This window comes from Rutilus rutilus (genome assembly GCF_951802725.1).
Source record: "Rutilus rutilus genome assembly, chromosome: 2".
Taxonomy (NCBI): Eukaryota; Metazoa; Chordata; class Actinopteri; order Cypriniformes; family Leuciscidae; genus Rutilus; species Rutilus rutilus.
In genome coordinates, this window is record NC_140210.1 from 46279493 (window position 1) to 46300164 (window position 20672).

The 20672-nt window shown below is 41.4% G+C and overlaps 1 protein-coding gene across 1 annotated transcript in view; it reads left to right on the forward strand.

Annotated features, from left to right (window-relative positions):
* The window catches only part of LOC311279432 (uncharacterized protein), a gene marked incomplete at its 5' end in the record, with an annotated part of 86484 nt that overhangs the window by 16948 nt on the left and 48864 nt on the right, over positions 1-20672 (forward strand). Inside the window, 6 exons of the mRNA XM_084390936.1 lie at positions 13519-13575; positions 13675-13692; positions 13783-13839; positions 13939-13953; positions 14044-14100; positions 18256-18306. Coding sequence (XP_084247062.1) covers positions 13519-13575; positions 13675-13692; positions 13783-13839; positions 13939-13953; positions 14044-14100; positions 18256-18306 — 255 coding nt within the window. The remainder of the gene's footprint in view (positions 1-13518; positions 13576-13674; positions 13693-13782; positions 13840-13938; positions 13954-14043; positions 14101-18255; positions 18307-20672) is intronic.

The window sequence follows — 20672 nt, forward strand, 5'->3', positions numbered from 1 at the left end:
AAGTTAATGCCATGGTTCATAAGGTGCACTGATACTGAATCTGGCTGCATGGCGAGCGCGAGACGCGGCAGTGCACAGATCGCGACGCGCGTCTTTCTATAATGTGATTGTGAAGTAAATGGGAGCGGGAATTCACAGCATTATGAACTCGTCACGCAATACTACGTGGGAACGGATTGCGAAAGCGTGGGCATGAATTTGTGGGTACAGATTGCAAAAACTGGTTAACAAGTCTGAGAGCGCGGATTAGAAACTCGTGGGTACGGTTTATTAAACCGAGGGAACAGTTTGAGAATTCGTGAGTACTGTTTATAAACTGAGCGGACGGATTGCAAAACCGTCGCCACGGATCGTTTTTTTACTCACACAGGTGACTTCCCGGGCTCCGTATCCTCCCTTAATGCTGACTTTCTGTTGACTTGGGACAAGGAAACGACGCATTTTAAAGCTAATACTCGCGTCGCACACACAATTACCGATCTCAATAGAGCTGCATACAGTTATTTATTTTTTTGCGTGTCGCGCCTCCCCTGTGGCTCTTTGGCGCCCCCCAGGGGAGGCGCGCCTCACCTATTGAAAACCGCTGATCTAGAGTTTAATCTCTTATTGTCTGGGTCTTTCCACATGATTGATATTAAATTACTGTGATTTTTACAGCAGGAAATCCAACAGAATTGTTATATTTTGAACAATTGTAAAAACATTATGCAGATTTTTATTTTTTTTAAATGTCATGTTATTTTGTCACACATAGACATCAACAATCAGCATATATATCTCAACAATGGTGACACTCAAATGAAAAGCTTAATGTTGCAATGCATGCTGGGTACTTAATAGTACACATATACTCAAACAATTTTTAGAATTTGAACTAATGATTCTCTTACGAGAGGTCTCACGAGAGGTCTCTCGTACTGCGTAATATCTTACGCTAGGGGAAAATCTCTTTTCCTTGAGATTCTGAAGCCAAAAATTATCCTTAATTTTGAAATAATGTAAAACGCATTGCGGCAGCATGCAGACATAGGCAAGACGACTCGAGCGCCTATTGGCTGCCCTGCGGCAACTGCAGAAGCCTATCGAGAGAGGCCCTTCACGTCAGAACCAATGGGGACGCTTTGCGTCCACTGCGTCACGTCCCGCCGAAACGGGCGTGGCTTGGGCCTATAAATACAGCTCGACAGGCTGGTAGAATCTGATTTTTCATCTCTGAATGACGATGAAGAAGCCACATCTATGTGGATGGATGTTTCCTGCAACGGGCTAGTTTTACGTTACAAGAAAGCTACCCCGCCCCTCGCGCCCCGTTCGCGTGCGTCACTCACCGGCGAAAGGAGGAAAGAAAGTGTTTTTAGTCCCGCCGAGGCCGGACCAACCTCCATTTCTCACACATTTCTCAGTCCCCTCCTAAGTTCAGGCGACTGGAAATATCAATATTGCAGTAAACAAGCCTGTTATAATACGTGCACGCCTGCAAACAAACGCCGTCACAAGACGATGATGACGCTATCTGGCTATTTGCCTACCATTCTCTTCCTTCTGTGGAAGACGCTGTAGCGGCCCATCTTTGCCCGCCCTGCCCTGCTGGACGGCGTGCCAAGATAGCGCTACCATCCAAAGCTTGCTGCACAACTTCAGCCATGCACAGTCGTGCTTACACCGCCGCTGGACAGGCTGCATCTGCGTTGCACTCAATGGTGAGAGAAAGCCCGAGGCCTCAAAGTCTTCCTAGCCCGCCTAGGAAAACGACGGTGTTCAAGTCCCGCTGCGGCCAGACTTCCACCAAAACTTCTCGCTCGTTCAGATCCAGAAAATGCGACTGTTCCAGTGTATTTTGCAGAAAACAAGCCAGTACCACAGCCCGTTTGCCTGCACACAAACGCCGTTTTTACGGCTGCCCAGATAAATCTCATAAGAGTGTATTTTCTGGTATTCCGGCCAATTAGTGGTATAACCGATGCCCACAGCCCAGTGCTCAGTCCTACACACAAGCACAGCCCGCCACATTCCAGGGCTCGCACACATAAAATCGACTCATGTCGATTGTGCATTAAATGTAGTGAATGTGCCCACGACCCAGTGCCCACAAACACTGCACACTGCATGTCTCACGGTTTCTGTAAAAACGAAACCAACGCATATACAGTCGGCTCAAGCCAACGGTGTTCTCAGTGTAGTAAATGTGCCCGCTGTCCCGCGCCCACATCCACTCACAGACATGACAAGCCCCACGGGGCTCATAGAGCCTTTATCTCAAGCTCAGAGCGAAGGGGGTCTATACAGCAGATACTTTCTGGTACCGAAAAAAGACAGGGGTCTCAGACCCATTCTAGATCTAAGGCAGCTGAACAGAGTGCTTTCGAAACGCCGGTTCAGAATGCTCACAACCAGGAAAATCCTCTCGCAAATTCGCCAAGGGGACTGGTTTATGTCGATAGATCTGAAGGACGCGTATTTTCAAATACAAATAGCGTCACGTCACAGGCGATTTTTTTTTTTTTTTTTTTTTTTTTTTTTGCCTTCGAGGGCCAGGCATATCAATACATAGTCCTGCCTTTCGGCCTGTCCCTGGCAACCCGTACATTTACAATGTGCATGGACGCGGCACTTGCACCCCTGAAACTTCGGGGCATGCGAGTTTTGAACTAATTGGACGATTGGCTGATTCTAGCTCGATCACACTCAGAGCTCATAGAACACAGGACCATATTACTCGAACATCTCGAGAATCTAGGTCTCAAAGTCAATTGGGCAAAGAGTTCGCTGTCTCCCAGTCAGAGAATATCTTTCTGGGCACAGAACTGGACTCACTGTCTATGACAGCACAACTATCGCCACAGCGCAGACTGAATATTCAGCGCATGACGAAAACCTTCCGCTGCGGCACTCTAGTCCCGCTCAGTAAGTTTCAGAAAATGCTGGGTCTCATGGCCTCAGCATCATCAGTTCTCCAGTTGGGTCTGCTCCACATGCGCCCACTGCAGTTCTGGCTAAAGGCGTGAGTACCACGTCGAGCGTGGACCTCCGGTCTTTATCGCCTCAGGTCGATCAGAAATGCGTCTCAGCTCTGAAATCTTGGAGAGCGACCGGCTGGTACCGGTCAAGTGTAAGCCTGGGGACTTCCTCGAGTGTGAAGGTAGTGTCAACGGACGCCTCCACTTTGGGATGGGGAGCGCTGCTCGAGGGCAGACCGTTCTTCGGCCAGTGGTCAGAATGGGAAAAGCTTCTACACATCAACTGCCTGGAGATGATGGCAGTCGACAACGCGCTGAGGCGCTTTTGTCCCCAGATAAAAGGACACCACGTCTTGGTCCATTCGGACAACATGTCGGTGGTATCCTATATAAATCAACAGGGAGGTATCAGGTCCCGTAACCTTTACAGGCTGACGGAACGCCTCCTGGTCTGGGCTCAGCACAATCTGCGCTCGCTGAGAGCAGCGCACGTGCCAGGCTACCTGAATGTGGGACCAGACAGACTGTCCAGAAACAATGTTCCGGCAGGAGAATGGTCTCTACACCCGCTGACAGTCCAACTGCTGTGGAAGACATTCGGCAGAGCGAAGGGAGACCTGTTTGCGTCTCAAGAAAACGCTCACTGTCCAGAGTTTTTCTCCAGGAGCAGGAACGCGCTGGCCCACATCTGGCCCCGCTGCCCGCTCTATGCTTTTCCCCCCGTCACGCTCCTGCCTCAGGTGTTAGAGCGAATCAGGGAAAACGGATGCTGAGTGCTACTTGTGGCTCCATTCTGGAAGAACCAGGCTTGGTTCCCAGTTCTGATGCAGCTGACAAGCACTGCCCCATGGCCGATACCAGTGAGGAGGGACCTCCTCTCTCAGGCCAAGGGCTCGATCTGGCATCCTCGCCCAGAGCTTTGGCCCCTACATGCATGGGCCATCAACGGGTACCCGCTAACCTCCCGGTGGGAGTGTTAAACACGATCACGCAGGCTAGGGCACCGTCTACTAGACGGCTCTATTCCTCGAAATGGTCTGTGTTCTCTAGCTGGTGCACAGCTCGTGGCATATCACCCCTAGACTGTGGGGTGACGGGAGTTCTCTCCTTCCTGCAAGAGCTACTGGATAAGGGCAGAACCCCATCCACGCTCAAGGTTTACGTGGCGGCCATAGCAGCGTTTACTAGACCGACGCTTGGCCAGTCACTTGGGAGGAACGATCTGGTCATCCGCTTCCTTAGAGGAGCTAGGAGGCTGAATCCTCCCAGACCTCCCTCAGTCCCCATGTGGGACCTTTCTACGGTTTTGGAAGCCATGAAAGGTGCCCCATTCGAGCCAATCCAATCAATAGATATCAAACATTTGTCTTCCTAGACAGTGTTTCTTCTGGCTCTCGCTTCGGTAAAGTGTATAGGGGACTTGCAAGCGCTCTCAGTGAGCGTGACGTGCATGGAGTTTGGGCCAAATGACTCGAAAGTCATACTCAAACCAAGGCACGGGTATGTTCCTAAATCCCTCAACACACCGTTTAGGGCTCAGGTGATTTCCCTGTCAGCTCTGCCGGTCCATAGTGAGGAGAAGGATGCGAGCTTACTTTGCCCGGTCAGGGCACTAAGGGCTTATGTGTCTCGCTCGACTGTCTTCTGACAGACGGAGCAGCTCTTTGTTTCGTTCAGCGGACGTTCTAAGGGACTAGCTGCGTCGAAACAGAGTCTATCCAGGTGGATAGTGGATGCTATAGCGCTGGCTTACGCTTCTAAGGGCCTGCAGTGCCCGTTAGGTGTCAGAGCGCACTCCACAAGAGGCATGGCCTCGTCGTGGGCTTGGTCTAGTGGGATTGCCTTGCAGGATATCTGTATGGCGGCAGGCTGGGCCTCCCCATCTACATGTATAAGGTTTTATAACCTAGAGGTTCCCGCCTTGCAGGCTAAGCTGCTTTCGGTCTAATAAATCAGTACTGTCTGCACCGATGCTACCGGCTCAGACTACTGAAACTGCTTGATCGATTAAATAACTCTATGGGCAGTGTGTAAGACCCATAATATTCATCAGTCCAGGCCGAGTTTTTCGCCCTGACTGTGTGAAATACTGATGATATAACTTGCGCCCCATAGGATGCTACTTGTTATGGGAATGATACTATTCTAGCCCCTCTTTCCCGGACTCTCTGCGAGGCACCTGCCCTTGGGACTTTGGTGTTGGATTTCAGCATGCACAGCGTTTTACACTGTGTTCCCGTAGCGTAAGATATTACGCAGTACGAGACCCAGTCAACACGTTGATCTCACAGTGATCTCTCCATATGACCACAATGTGAGTTCACAGTGAGCTAAAAGTGTAACCTCACAGCGCACTCGCTGTGTGCTCATTTTATGGCCACAATATGAGGTCACCCCAGCTATAAATGTTATTGGATTTGAACATTTTAGTTGAAAATGAAAATTAGGTTGACGTCTAAACATTTGATGTCAGGCTCCAACTTCATTAAACAACTCCACAAACAGCATTACCAGCTTCACTTATTACTAACCAGACTGACTTTATTTCTGTCAGACGTCTACAAAAGTTTTTATTGAGAATTAACAGGTGTTTAACTCTAATGTGTTTCATTTGAAGTCACTATAACAGTGATTAGTGTTTCCATTAGTTGGGCTCTTAACTCTTATTATATTTTTTGTCTTTTTTGGCAGCTGTGACAGTGTGTTTGTCAAACACATTTGCAGCAGCAAAGAAAGCTAAAGTGAAACGAGATCAGGTGATGATGGTTACCTGTTGATGGTTTTATAATCATCATGAAATAGACTGCTTCACTGTGGTAATTTGAATCTAACAACTGTGTTGTACCAATAATATATTCTCATCACAAACCCTGTGTTGCTGCAGCGTGAGGTCCAACCATATTATAACAATCAGTTAGAAGATTTTAACGAACATGAACATGAAAAATGAATCCACTGTGACACACAGAGATATCAAAAATCAGCACATGAATCTCAACAAGGGTGACAATATATATATTTTTTTTAGATAAACAGATTAATTCATAACATCACTGAAAAGCTACTAAATGTCACAAAAAAAAATAAAAGCACATATTTAGAATTAAAATAATAGGACAATTCTGCTGCATAATTTATTCATGTTGCAATGCATGCTGGGAGTTTTGTACAATGATGGTACCCAGCATGCATTGCAGCAAGGTACTTTAGATTGTCACCATTGTTGAGATTCATACGTTGATTATTGATGTCTGTGTTTGTTATCGAACAGTAAATTTTCGTGCTCATGTTTGTTAAAATCTTCTAATTGATTGTTATAATATTGCTGGAACTCATGCTGCAGTAACACAGAGTTTGTGATGAGAATATATTATTGGTACAACACAATTGTTAGATTCAAATTACCTCAATGAAACAGGTTACTTCATGATGATTATAAAACCATCAACAGGTAACCATCATCACCTGATCTTGTTTCACTTTAACTTTCTTTGCTGCTCCAAATGTGTTTGACAAACACACTGTCACAGCGGCCAAAAAAGATAAAAGATATAATACGAGTTAAGAGCCCAACTAATGGAAACACTATTCACTGTTATGGTGACTTCAAATGAAACACATTAGAGTTAAACACCTGTTAATTCTCAATAAAAACTTCTGTAGACTTCTGACAGAAATAAAGTCAGTCTGGTCAGTAATAAGTGAAGCTGGTAATGCTGTTTGTGGAGTTGTTTAATCCTCCTCTGCTGAGATCTTCACAGATTTAATGTCTTCTTTTCTCTTCAGTTGATTTCATCTGAGGCTGTGGCTGAAGTCAGTTGTAGTTCTTGTGCTTCTGCTCGTCTCTTTTTTCTGTTCTCTTCTTTCTTTCAGTGATTCTTTTTGTTAACAGGCTGAGAAGACTTCATATTTAATATACACAGATTTTGTGGCTCAGATAAGGTCCAGTTCTGGTTTATTTCTTTGCTCTTGGCTGACATGTGGCATTGCTATGGCCTGCTTGTGGCCCAGATTTGGCAAACAGGAGTGGCCCACCCAAGTGCCGTAATTCCACGCTGCATGTGGGCCAGATCATCTTTCCACGTGTGTCAGATGTGGGCCGGATCTGGGCCGACACAATGTTGCTATGTGGGTATTGTGGTCACAGTTTGAGCACACAGTGAGAGCGCTGTGAGGTTACACTTTTAGATCACTGTGAACTCAGATTGTTGACGGTGTGACCACATGGTGACATCACTGTGAGATCAAAGTGTTGAATGGGGAGACCTCTCGTAAGAGAACGTACTCGGTTACTAACGTAACCTCGGTTCCCTCTAGAAGAGGGAACAAGTACTGCGTATCTTTGCCGTGCATGCAACACGCTCCAGTTCGCATCGGCGATGAAAAACCAGATTCTACCAGCCTGTCGAGCTGTATCTATAGGCCCAAGCCACTCCCGTTTCGGCGGGACATGACGCAGTGGGCGTGAAGCCTGACCTGTATTTTAGGTCAAAATGATAACAAAATTACTTCAAACTTCTATCAAATTATTTCAGAGGGAAATAATTTTAAGACAGCGGTAAGCTGCATTATCATCACGTTACAGCAATAACCAAAATAAAATTACAAATGACAACCACATAAAGGAAGTTTAGATAAAACTCATATTAAACCATATATACACTTTATCATAAACCCAAGACTTCAGTTAAAACACATGCTTTCTAGAACTTCGTCACACAATTCCATGTAACTCATTTACCGATCGTTATTAAACCAGCATTTATCTCACTTCAACCATAAACTTACAAAAAAAAAAAACATTAACACTCACCAAATCCTTGTTTAGTGATGTCTTTTATCAAATATTCGGTCTCAAAATAACGATGTTCAGACACATTACCCACAGGAGCTCTGCTCTAACGCTCTTCTCAAAATGGAGGATTCAATTCTCCCTCTGCCCAAGAGCACGTTCTAGAAAGAGCAGGCTTAAAGGGGCAGTACTCTATTTTCACATACATGACGTAACCAGATGAAAAACTCAAAAATAAATTAAAACACATACAAAAACTATTTCTTTTCGTTTCTTTCTTTTCAGAAATATTTTTTCCTTCTTGTTTTGTAATCAAATAAATTATCAATTTTAATAAAATCTACAAATGAGCACTATTGTGTGTTATGTATTGTATCTCTTGTCACTACTATGTAGCTAAATCACCTGTGCTACATCAAACTTTATTCTTTTCAATAAAACATCAACTTCTAAACCTCTGTAATTCTCAATAAGAATGTTATAAAGTCTGGATTGTAATAAGTGAAGATGCTGAGATCCTGAGAGATCTGGTAGCAGAGGTGGGTAATCCAGGGCCAAAGAGTAAAAGTCCTTGCCATATGTTTATTCCACCCATAAACTCAGTCAGCTGATTTCACTAATTAGTTCTCTCTCCTGCTGAATTAGCAAATCCAGGTGATTGGAACAAAATACTGAGGAGGACTTTTACTTTCTGAACCTGGGGCTCGTTCTTCGTACGTTGCTTATTACATCCGAGATCAAATGACACATCCAAGATGATTTCATCGTGCTAATCATAATCCGGCTAATTGAGTTCTTCGAACACACTTGCCGGATAGGATTAGTATCGCTGGATTGAGTTATCTGAGATAACTGCGCGTTCACGCTCTGGCTTAAAAGGGGATATGTATCGATAGTGGAAACATTGATCAGCAACGCTGCCATTGGCTGCTCAGCGTGGCCAAAGAGCGCGCACAGTTTTTCTCATATTATATCTATGTTTTTTTCTCCTCAGCAGAGCAAGAACTAATAGTCGAAGTTTATTCGGAATTTTAATGTTTTAATCAAAACGCCAGGGAACACCTCAAAGTCTGCAAAAGCCAGGAGAGAGGGCTGGCAAAAAGTAGCAGACAATTTAAATCCGTTAGAAGTGGCCATGTTAGATGTTTTTATCACTTATTAGCCTATATTTTTGTATTTTAATAATTGCATAATTACTTTGTTCATTGTAATGTCAGAGTCACCACACTAGAATATGGGAACAAATAAAAGTGAAGTACAAAAATATTCTAATGGTAATTTTTAGTTATATTATAGTCTCTTTTATGAAAGGCACTGTTAAATAAATGGTTGTCTGTTTATAAAAGCAATCAAGAAAAAGGCTGAGAAAAAAAAAGATCTTAGTAGCCTACACTGTATTTTTGCTGCATTAAATTAAGGCCATATAGTCATTTCAGCTGTTAAATCTTGAGTAATGATGAATTGCTTTGACTTGTGGAAGTAAAAACTGATAAACTTATGTTAATGTAAAAATATGTATTGAAGAAGAGTTCAAAAAGAGTTATTGATCACATTTTTCCCAAGTGTAGTTCATTGTAATGACATTGTGTTTTCCTCTTTTGTGCACTTTTACATAATACACCAACACTTGTTAACTTAAGTGGACATTTTCTAACTTTCCAAAGGAAAGAAAGTATAAGACTTTGTAATGTCCATTTGTTTCCATTGCACTGGACAGTGAATAAACCCTCTCAGATAACTGTCATATGGATGAACTAGCCTACCTGCAAGTGCATAAATAACTTTACTTAATTTATACTTGTATGCTTTATGGCTGCAATATAAGTTGCAGGATTCCACATCTACAGAAAGGCCTACAGAAGAGTCTGCACAGACAGAGGAGACATAGGCCTACAGGTGGGCAGTGGATAGCCAACTTTTCCTTTTTATTTGTTGCATGAGGCATGTGTCTAATATCTCTTGTTGCAGGCACTTGACCACTGGCTTTTCTTTACAAAGAACAATTGAAATAAAACTCAAGGAACTAAGCATATTTGTCTTTTATTAAACATTTAATGAAAAGTGTATTTTTTTTTTTTTGGCAGTGTTGTGTAATATGGCACATGCAAATGCAACAATGTCACAGGCCCTGTCAGGTGTGCAACCCTCAGACTTTTCAGACACTGACATCTTCCCTTTAGTTAGCCAAAGTTCATTTCATTGTGTGCCCTTGTCCTGGCCAGAGCTGCATTGTAACTGGTTTGGGTCAGGGAATGGGGTCTTAAAACACCTGTCTGCAGGCAGGAACATGTCATAATCACCTATGAAAAAATGCAGTTCTGTTAGGATCAGCATAAGTGTATGTAATACAGTGAGCTTGATATTTAATTGTGGAACTTTCCTTACCACTTTAAAATAATGTGCATAAATGTGAATCTCTGCAAATTCTTAAGTCATACACAGATCCTGACCATTTTGCTTTCACATTTGTGATATGGAAGATTTTAGTCAACTGCCTTTTTTTTATTTGATATAATATTATTAGGAATAATATCTGGAATATTAAGAATCACAATAGTAACTGGGCTGCACATTTACATTGTGAACCCCCTTTCTGTTCACATAATCCCCTTCATTGAGGCCTTGATGGCAGTCTAGCCTATAAGCCTGAGTGACATACTGTAATCAGCATGGTCATGATCGCATGATCTTCATAAAAAAATATTTAAATAGTCTAATAAATAGTAGGCTATAGTCTAATAAATAAAAAAATAAAAAGCTGCTTAAAAAAAAACTGATTTACATTGGGTCTTCAGTGGCTTGGAAATGGCAAAAAAAAAAAAAAAAAAAAAAAAAACTAAAACTGTTTTTTAAACCTAAAAGCGGCAGGTAAACTCCGAATGACACGACAAACAGCACTTTCCATCAAGTTCTCCGCATCTCCAATAGTGTAAAGGAAAGAGCCACTCGCAATTAATCTTAGGGTACAGTTTGTGCTGTAGTGACTCCGACAAGTCGAAAATAAATGTGCGTTTCCAACAAATTAATAATGTAAACGACAATCTCACGAGTCACGAGGAAAAAAAATATCAGAAAGTGCACTATCGCGCTGCGCTGGACTTCCCGTATCATCTCCGTTTATGAGCCGCAGTCTAATCCTGTTTACATGAAATAAGCCTGCTCCCGAGCAGGTTTAAGATTGCGCACCTGTTGCTATGACAGCAAGTCCAGGATGAGCGTCGAAGAACCAAACAATCCAAGATCATGCCAAATCGTCAACAATCAAATCCAGCTAACTGAGTTAGCGACGTACGAAGAACGAGCCCCTGGACTTTACACCTCTGCATAGCAATGCCACATGTCAGCCAAGAGCAAAGAAATAAACCAGAACTGGACCTTATCGTAGCCAAAAAAATCTGTGTATATTAAATATGGAGTAATTTCAGCCACAGCCTAAGATGAAATCAACTGAAGAGAAAAGAAGACATTAAATCTGTGAAGATCTCAGCAGAGGAGGATTAAACAACTCCACAAACAGCATTACCAGCTTCACTTATAACCAGACTGACTTTATTTCTGTCAGACGTCTACAGAAGTTTTTATTGAGAATTAACAGAGGTTTAACTCTAATGTGTTTCATTTGAAATCACCATAAGAGTGAATAGTGTTTCCATTAGTTGGGCTCTTAACTCTTATTATATCTTTTGTCTCTTATGGCTGCTGTGACAGTGTGTTAGTCAAACACATTTTGAAAGAAAGCTAAAGTGAAATGAGATCAGGTGATGATGGTTACCTGTTGATGGTTTTATAATTGTCATGAAATAGACTGATTCACTGATGTCTTTTGAATCTAACAATTATGTTATCACATTAATATTTTTCCACAACACAAACTCTGTGTTACTGCAGCATGAGATCAACCAATATTATAACAGTAAGTTAGAAGACTTTAACAGACATGAGCACTAAAAAAATCAGTTTAATATGACACACACAGGCATCAACAATCAGCGTATGAATCTCAACAATGGTGACAATCAAAAGCACTTTGCTGCAATGCATGCTGGGTACCAGCATAGTACAAAACTCCCAGCATGCATTGCAACATGAATAAATTATGCAGCTGAATTGACATATCATTTTTTTTAATTCTAAATATTTGAATTAATATTTCAGTGATGTTCTGAATTTATCTGTTTATCTAAATATTTGTGATTGTCACCATTGTTGAGATTCATACACTGATTGGTGATATCTGTGTGTGTCAGCAAAGGCCCATTTTTCAATTTCATGTTTGTTAAAAGATTTAAATCGATTGTTATATTGCTGGATCTCATGCTGCAGTAACACAGGGTTTGTGATGTGAATATATTAGTGGAACAACATAATTGTTAGATTATAAAAGACCTCAGTGAATCAGTCTATTTCATGATGATTATAAAACCATCAACAGGTAACCATCATCACCTGATCTCATTTCACTTTAGTTTTTTTTGCTGCTGCAAATGTGTTACATTTCAAATGAAACACATTAGAGTTAAACCTCTGTTAATTCTCAATAAAAACTTCTGTAGACGTCTGAAAGAAATAAAGTCAGTCTGGTTAGTAATAAGTGAAGCTGGTAATGCTGTTTGTGGAGTTGTTTAATCCTCCTCTGCTGAGATATTCACAGATTTAATGTCTTCTTTTCTCTTCAGTTGATTTCATCTGAGGCTGTGGCTGAAATTACTCCAAATTTAATATACACAGATTATTTTGGCTACGATAAGGTCCAGTTCGGGTTTATTTCTTTACTCTTGGCTGACATGTGGCATTGCTATGCTGAGGTGTAAAGTCCAGGTTCAGAAAGTAAAAGTCCTCCTCAGTATTTTGTTCCAATCACCTGGATTTGCTAATTCAGCAGGAGAGAGAACTAATTAGTGAAATCAGCTGACTGAGTTTATGGGTGGAATAAACATGTGGCAGGACTTTTACTCTTTGGCCCCTGGGTTACCCACCTCTGTCTGGTAGTGTTTAATGTTCTATTGGGGTTTAAAGTGTTTCAGTATGGTGTTTTTTGTGTGCCACCATTGTGTTGAAGAGTAGAGCCTGAGCTTCAGTTCAGGATGAGCAAAGAAACACTGATGATGTGCTGCATGTTGCTTTATTTAACTGATAGTAACTGTGTAGTTGCTGATGCAGTGATGTATAGTCACAGCAAATCATGCATAGTTAACTGCATGGTTTTTTTTTTGTAAAAAATTCAGGAAATATATGTGAAATAACTGTGTTTCTGTTAAAAAGATTAATGAAGATTTCTGTAAAAGTCTTTTGTCTTTATTTAAATTAGGATATTTTACATTCATTGTACGGTTTTTGTATGGCAGCCATTGCTGACAGTCATTGACTGTTTTTTTAAGATTAAATTTTTTACAGTGTACCATACCGCTCAGTGGAAACTAGCCATTAGCATTGCAAGCCCCAACGCTCTACTGTTTGAGCTACAGGAAACCCTCCACTTTCCCCAGCTCCACCTGTATAGATCTGCTACGGGGGTGATTGTGTTTGTACAGCAGCATGTCTCGCTTGCTCATAGCAATATGTTGTTATGTTGTATTGCAGTGACAAGTCCAGTACTTGCTCTGCAGCAGCAGCAATAAAAAGGAGCAGCAGCAGCGTAGAAGATCTATTCCGTCAAGACCAAACACATTGTCATACTCTCAGAGAGTGGTCATAGAATTACATTTACTTGAGCCCTTTTTATTGTGTGTTTGTTGATTCATTGGTATTCATCCATCATTATTTTTTCAGCTGTTACTAACATCAGCAGCACCGATACAACAGCCACACCAGAGACGACCTCAGCTGGTAATGTAGTCTGATGTTTCCTCTGTTGGATTGGGTTTTGTCTGAATGATTGTGGTTCTGTAGAATTGAACAGGTGTGTGAGTGTGTTTGTGTCTCAAGATAAAGACAAGCAGAGTTGTAAAGAATACTTGTGTCTACATGAGCTCTTTTTATTGTGAGTTTGTTAATTCATTGCTATTTATCTGTTTTTTTTTGTTTTTTTTTAAGCTGTTACTAACTTCAGCAACATCAATACAACAGTCACACCAGAGACGACCTCAGCTGGTAATGTAGTCTTATGTTTCCTCTGTTGGATTGTGTTTTGGCTGAATGATTGTGGATCTGTAGAATTGAACAGGTGTGTGGGTGTGTTTGTGTCTCTAGATAAAGACGAGCAGAGTTGGAAAGAATACTTGTGTCTACATGAGCTCTTTTTATTGTGAGTTTGTTAAATCATTGCTATTCATCAGTCTTTTTCTTTTTTTTCAGCTGTTACTAACATCAGCAGCACCGATACAACAGTCACACCAGAGACGACCTCAGCTGGTAATGTAGTCTGATATTTCCTCTGTTGGATTGTGTTTTGGCTGAATGTTTGTGGATCTGTAGAATTGAACACGTGTGTGAGTGTGTTTGTGTATCTAGATACAGATGATCAGAGGTGGACAGAGTACTTATATCTACTAGAGCTCTTTTTATTGTGTGTTTAATTCATTAGGATTCATCAGTCATTATTTTTTTCAGCTGTTACTAACATCAGCAGCACCGATACAACAGTCACACCAGAGACGACCTCAGCTGGTAATGTACTCTGATGTTTCCTCTGTTGGATTGTGTTTTGGCTAAATGTTTGTGGATCTGAATTGAACAGATGTGTGAGTGTGTGTCTAGATAAAGATAAAGAACATAAAAAGTGTATGAAATGTGCATTTGCAGATAATTGCAAGCATTTTACACAATTAATGTTTGTGCATAAGCTGTGTTAATAGAAATGTGCTCATTACTGTTCATCCAAACTTTATGACATTGCCGCATTAAGACCAGCTCTACAGCTGTCAAACCAGAGACCATCTCAATTGGTAATGTAACACACTGTATCCCAAAGCAGGGGTTCTCAAAGTGGGATCTGCAAAATAAAATTAAGGCCCTATGATTTAACAGCCGTGCATAACAAGTTATCGAAAACAAAAGTTTAGGGCTGGGACTTGGTGCTATGCATCTGTTGTTGATTCCATGTTGAGGAGTGGGCGTGGCTCTCAAAAACAGAGGCAGGTGAATGTGATCTTGTAGGAACTGGGATGATCTGGCCCACATGCAGCGTGGAATGACGGCTCTTGGGTGTCTCACTCCTGTTTGCCAGATCTGGGCCACAGGCAGGCCATAGCAATGCCACATGTCAGCCAAGAGCAAAGAAATAAACCAGAACTGAACCTTATCTGAGCCACAAATTTGTGTATATTAAATATGTCATCTCAGCCTTAATAAGCCTGTTACTTAATCCACAACAATTGTGTTACACAAACACACTGTTACAGCAGCCAAATAAAAGTTAAAGTAAAAAGAAAGGGGACCAAGAGCCCAACTAAAGCAAACACTGATCACCACAATGGTGACACTTCAAATTAAACAAATATCAACAGCTAAACCTCTGTTAATTCTCACTAAGATCATCTGACAGCAATAGGCAAAGTAATTATGTCTAAATGAGACCATAAATGATGTTGAAATATGTCCACAATGGCCACATTTGAACTAGTTTTAACCTTGTACGAAGGTTCAAAGAAACGTCTATATCGGACGTGCAGAACACGTCAAAAAAAGACGTCATAAAAACTTTCATTCTGGCTCCTCAGTGGACGTCATTTCAACGTCCGATTTTTGTAACAAAGACATTGAAAAGACGTCTTTCGGACATCATTTTGCTTAGTGGGAAATAACATGAAGACTCCACAAAGCAAGTCTTACAATTAACAGCCTACACGAACACCCGTTTGATCAATCTGCAGTGTAAAACAAATGAAATATGTTCTGCAATAATATTGGCATGTTATGCAATTCATCCTCATAACACATCTGTAGCTTGTCAGATGCAATCAAATGGATGGTAATAAAATGCCATGATACCATCACAATGCGCAATGTGGACCATTTCTGTTTTATTTCGGCCACGGTCCGAGGTTGTGAGACTGCAGCATTAACGCCGTCTGCAACCTTTTGCCACTCAAGTGCCTTTTTGGTATTAGTAATGCCCACACTGTGCCCTCCAAACAACATTTTACTCCTCTTTTCCACCTCGTCAACGATAATTTCTACTTAACATTGAGTGAAGTTACGTTTCTTGGTTTTCCTCTCTGTGTTTGCAATGATTTCGCAATCGATGAGTATTGACTTGTGGGTGTTTCACGGACTATTTATGGGCAACTATGGGCGTGACATGAAGCCGCAAAAGCTGCGCTACATTTAGAATTGATTGTGATTTATTAAGGAAAAACTGTGTAGGATGTGCATACGCACGGTTTTATAAATCCGAATATTTCTGTGCGTATGCATGTCCTATGTTTCATCCGTACGCCACTTCAGACGCAAATCCTACGCAAAGGTTTATAAATGAGGCCCCTGATCTCATTTCACGTTAGCTTCCTTTGCTACTGCGAATGTGCTCAACAAACACACTGTCACAGCAGCCAAAAAAGACAAAATATATTATAAGAGTTAAGAGCCCAACTAATAGAAACACTAATCACTGTTATGGTGACTTCAAATGAAACACAATAGAGTTAAACCTTCATTAATTCTCAATAACAACTTTTGTAGACGTCTGACAGAAATAAAGTCAGTCTGGTTAGTAATAAGTGAAGCTGGTAATGCTGTTTGTGGAGTTGTTTAATCCTCCTCTGCTGAGATCTTCACAGATTTAATGTCTTCTTTTCTCTTCAGTTGATTTCATCAAAGGCTGTGTCTGAAGTCAGTTGTAGTTCTTGTGTTTCTGCTCGACTCTTTTTCTGTTCTCTTCTTTCCTTCAGTGATTCTGCTTGTTAACAGGCTTATTAAGGCTGAGATGACTCCATATTTAATATACACAGATTTTGTGGCTCAGATAAGGTTCAGTTCTGGTTTATTTCTTTGCTCTTGGCTGACATGTGGCATTGCTATGGCCTGCTTGAGGCCCAGATCTGGCAAACAGGAGTGAGCCGCCCAAGGGCCGTCATTCCACGCTGCATGTGGGTCAGATCATCTTTCCACATGTGCCAGATGTGGGACGGATTTGGGACGGCACAATGTTGCTATGTGGGATGGGGACCAATTATTACCCTTTTTACAAGATGTAATATAAGTCGCTCTTATTACAAACTAGTTTGACCTTATTTCTGTCATTCATCTACAGAAGTTCTTTTTGGGAATGAACACATTTTTAGATGAAAATGTTTGGTCACCATTATGGTGATCAGTGTTCCCTCTAGCTGGGTGGTTTGACCATTTATAAAAAATGTTATGTTAATTTTTGTCTTTGTAACAGTGTTTACTGAAACACATCATGTGTTACGAAGAAAACCATAAACTAATATATAATGTATGTTTCATCATCATCATAAAGAAAAAGTTTGACAAATGTCATAACTGACCAAAAGAAGTAACTTGTTATCAACAGATTTTTACCACCAATATTTTTTTTTTTGTTTCAAAGATCAAACATTCTGAATTTTAACTTTTAAATACATTGCAAGAAAATAAACCGAACACACACACTGACATCAAGAATCAGCTTATGAATCACAACAATGGTTACATGCTTCATGCTGCAATGCATGCTGGGAGCCATTAGTTTTATAATATGGTGGCTCCCAGCATGCATTGCTGCAGGAAGCATGTCACCATTATTGAGATTCATATGCTAATTCTTGATGTCTGTGTGTGTCTTAAATAATCTCCTCCACAATGTTCACAAAAAAAAAAAAAAAAAAACATTCAGAATGTCTGTTCAGTGGCAAGAAATTATCATTGGTGAAAAAGTCATCTTTTAATACCAAATACCATTTTTGCCAATTTATGAGATTAGTGAATTGTTCTACTTCATGATGGTTAAAACTACATCACTTGATCATCTTTGTTTCTGGCATACTTTGTAACAAAATTATGTGTTTTGGTAAACACTGTCACAAAGACCACAAACTTGCATAGCAAAGCCAAGAGTCAAACTGCCCAACTAAAGCAAACACTGATCACCATAATGGTGAATTGACTAAAACATATTATTTCCAATAAAACATCAACATCTACACCTCTATTAATTGTCAATAACTAGTTGGTAATAAGTGAAGCTGGTAATTCTGTTTGTGGAGTTGTTTAATCCTCCTCTGCTGAGATCTTCAGAGATTTAATGTCGTCTTTTATCTTCAGTTAATTTCATCTCCGGAAGTCAGTTGTAGTTCTTGTGTTTCTCTTTTCTTCAGCGATTCTGCTCGTTATCATCAGGTGTCTTCAATGCTCAATCATCGCTCAATTAAACACTTAATTATCTAATTAACTCTAACACTGCTTCAGTGTTACTTTTAACACCCTGCTGGTGGTTCCCATATGAACACCGAGCGGTGTTAAATTTAACACCGGGGAATTTACTGTGTGCCAACAACAATCACAAAATTAATTTTCTGTCATCATCTGAATCAATGAATCATCTGTTTCCATCTGTTACTGTTTCAGTTTCTTTACAGCCAGACACTTCCACAACATCTACCAGTTCTACATCTACAGGTGAGGATGATGCTGGATTTCACTGTAAAATTGAAACACGGCCCTCCATAATTAGTGCCTTATTAAAGAACTCGGTAGTTCATCATCTGAGTCTAATTAGGGCCCGAGCACCGATGGTGTGAGGACCCTCTTGGAATTGCTCTGTTTATTAGGGCCCGAGCACCGATGGTGTGAGGACCCTCTTGGAATTGCTCTGTTTATTAGGGCCCAAGCCCTGAAAGGGCGAAGGCCCTATTGTTTTCGTTAGGATTATTATTATTATTATTAGGGCCCAAGCCCTGAAAGGGCGAAGGCCCTATTGTTTTCGTTAGGATTATTATTAGGGCCCAAGCCCTGAAGGGGCGAAGGCCCTATTGTTTTCGTTAGGATTATTAGGGCCCAAGCCCTGAAAGGGCGAAGGCCCTATTGTTTCCGGTAGGATTATTAGGGCCCAAGCCCTGAAGGGGCGAAGGCCCTATTGTTTTCGTTAGGATTATTATTATTATTATTATTGTTCTTCAAGGGTTCGGGGGCTTTTGGGGCCTTTAACGTGCTCAAAAACTCATGAAACTTTGCACGCAGGTCAGAACCCGCGGCCATTAGGGCCGGGCTGAAGCTGGTACCCGGGCGTGGCAGGGGGGCTCAACAGCGCCCCCTAGAACACAATCTTAAATCTTGGACACATACAAGAACGTATTAGTATGAAACTCGGTACACATATAGATCTCATCGGGCCGAACAACTTTCGCACTCTAAGTTATTAGCTCTGCCCAACAGGAAGTCAGCTATTATGGGTTGTTTGAAAAACGCATGCTGTGGAATTTAATGTACTCCTCCTAGGGAATTGATCCGATCCACACCAAACTCGGTCAGCATGAAGTCAAGACATTGAGGATGCTAAATTGCGGACGGATTTTTGATATCTCGAACGGTTTGGCCGTGGCGATGAAACGAATTTATAGCGAGAAAAGATAAACAGGAAGTGTGTTATAACTTCTGCATACATTAACTGATCTTGATGAAACTTCCGCAGTGTGTTCGTTGTAAGAGGCCGATCACATGGATGTGACTATTGTGAGTCAAAGTTATAGCGCCACCAACTGGCAGCAGGAAGTGTGTCACTTTCAAAATGCTTTGAAATCACCCTCTTATTTTTACCCGATTTGCTTCAAACTTTATGTGTATAATGTAAACACACGGCAGATGTAGACCTGTGAAAGGATTTTTGATATCTTTAATACTGTTGCCGTGGCAACGCTTCAAACTTTAATATTCTTTTTTGATGCTTTTGAGACTCTTAACATACTTGAAATTGGATGAAACTCGACAGACACATCACATTTATTAGCCAGTAGACATGTGCAAAGTTTCAGAAACGGGCGTGGTGAGGGGCTCAGTAGCGCCACCTTTAGTCATAAGTGGGGGGGTTAGTTTTATCAACAGCAACAAAACTTGGTATGTGTATTGTTCTCATCAAGACGGACAACTTTCTAATTGACATTAACTACCTCCGACCAACAGGAAGAGAGATATTTTGGTTTGAATGTGGATTTTCTGAAGAATTTTCTCTCCCTCTCTCTGTGTCTCTGTGTGTGAGAGGGGAGGGGGGATTTGTCTTTTGAGTGAGATTTGTTTAAAATTCCTGTTTTTCAATGTTTCAGGGGCTTTTGGGGCCTTTAACGTGCTCGAAAACTCTTGAAACTTTGCACACAGGTCAGAACCCGCGGCCATCAGGGCCGGGCTGAAGCTGGTACCCGGGCGTGGCAGGGGGGCTCAACAGCGCCCCCTGGAATGGGATCCGAACACTTGTCCATAAATCAAACACACTTGCATGTAATGATATGAAACTCGGTATACATATAGATCACATCGGGCTGAACAACTTTCGTGCTCTAAGTTTTACGCCAGCCCAACAGGAAGTCGGCAATTATGGGTTGTTTGGAGAACGCTTGCTGTGGAATGCGAAGTACTCCTCCTAGAGAATTCATCCAATCCCCACCAAACTCGGTGTGCATGAAGTCAAGACATTGAGGATTCTAAATTGCGGACGGATTTTTGATATCTCGAACGGTTTGGCCGTGGCGAGGAAACGAATTTATGGCGAGAAAAGAGAAACACGAAGTGGTATAACTTCTGCATACATTAACGGATCTTGATGAAACTTCACCAGTGTGTTCGTGGTAAGAGGCCGATCAGATGGATGTGACTATTGTGAGTCAAAGTTATAGCGCCACCAACTGGCAGCAGGAAGTGTGTCACTTTCAAAATGCTTTTGACAAAAGTGGGGGGGTTAGTTTTACCCACAGTTTTAAAAATCAGTACGTACATTGGTCTCATCGAGCCGGACAACTTTCTAATATACAGTTATTAGCTTCGACCAATAGGAA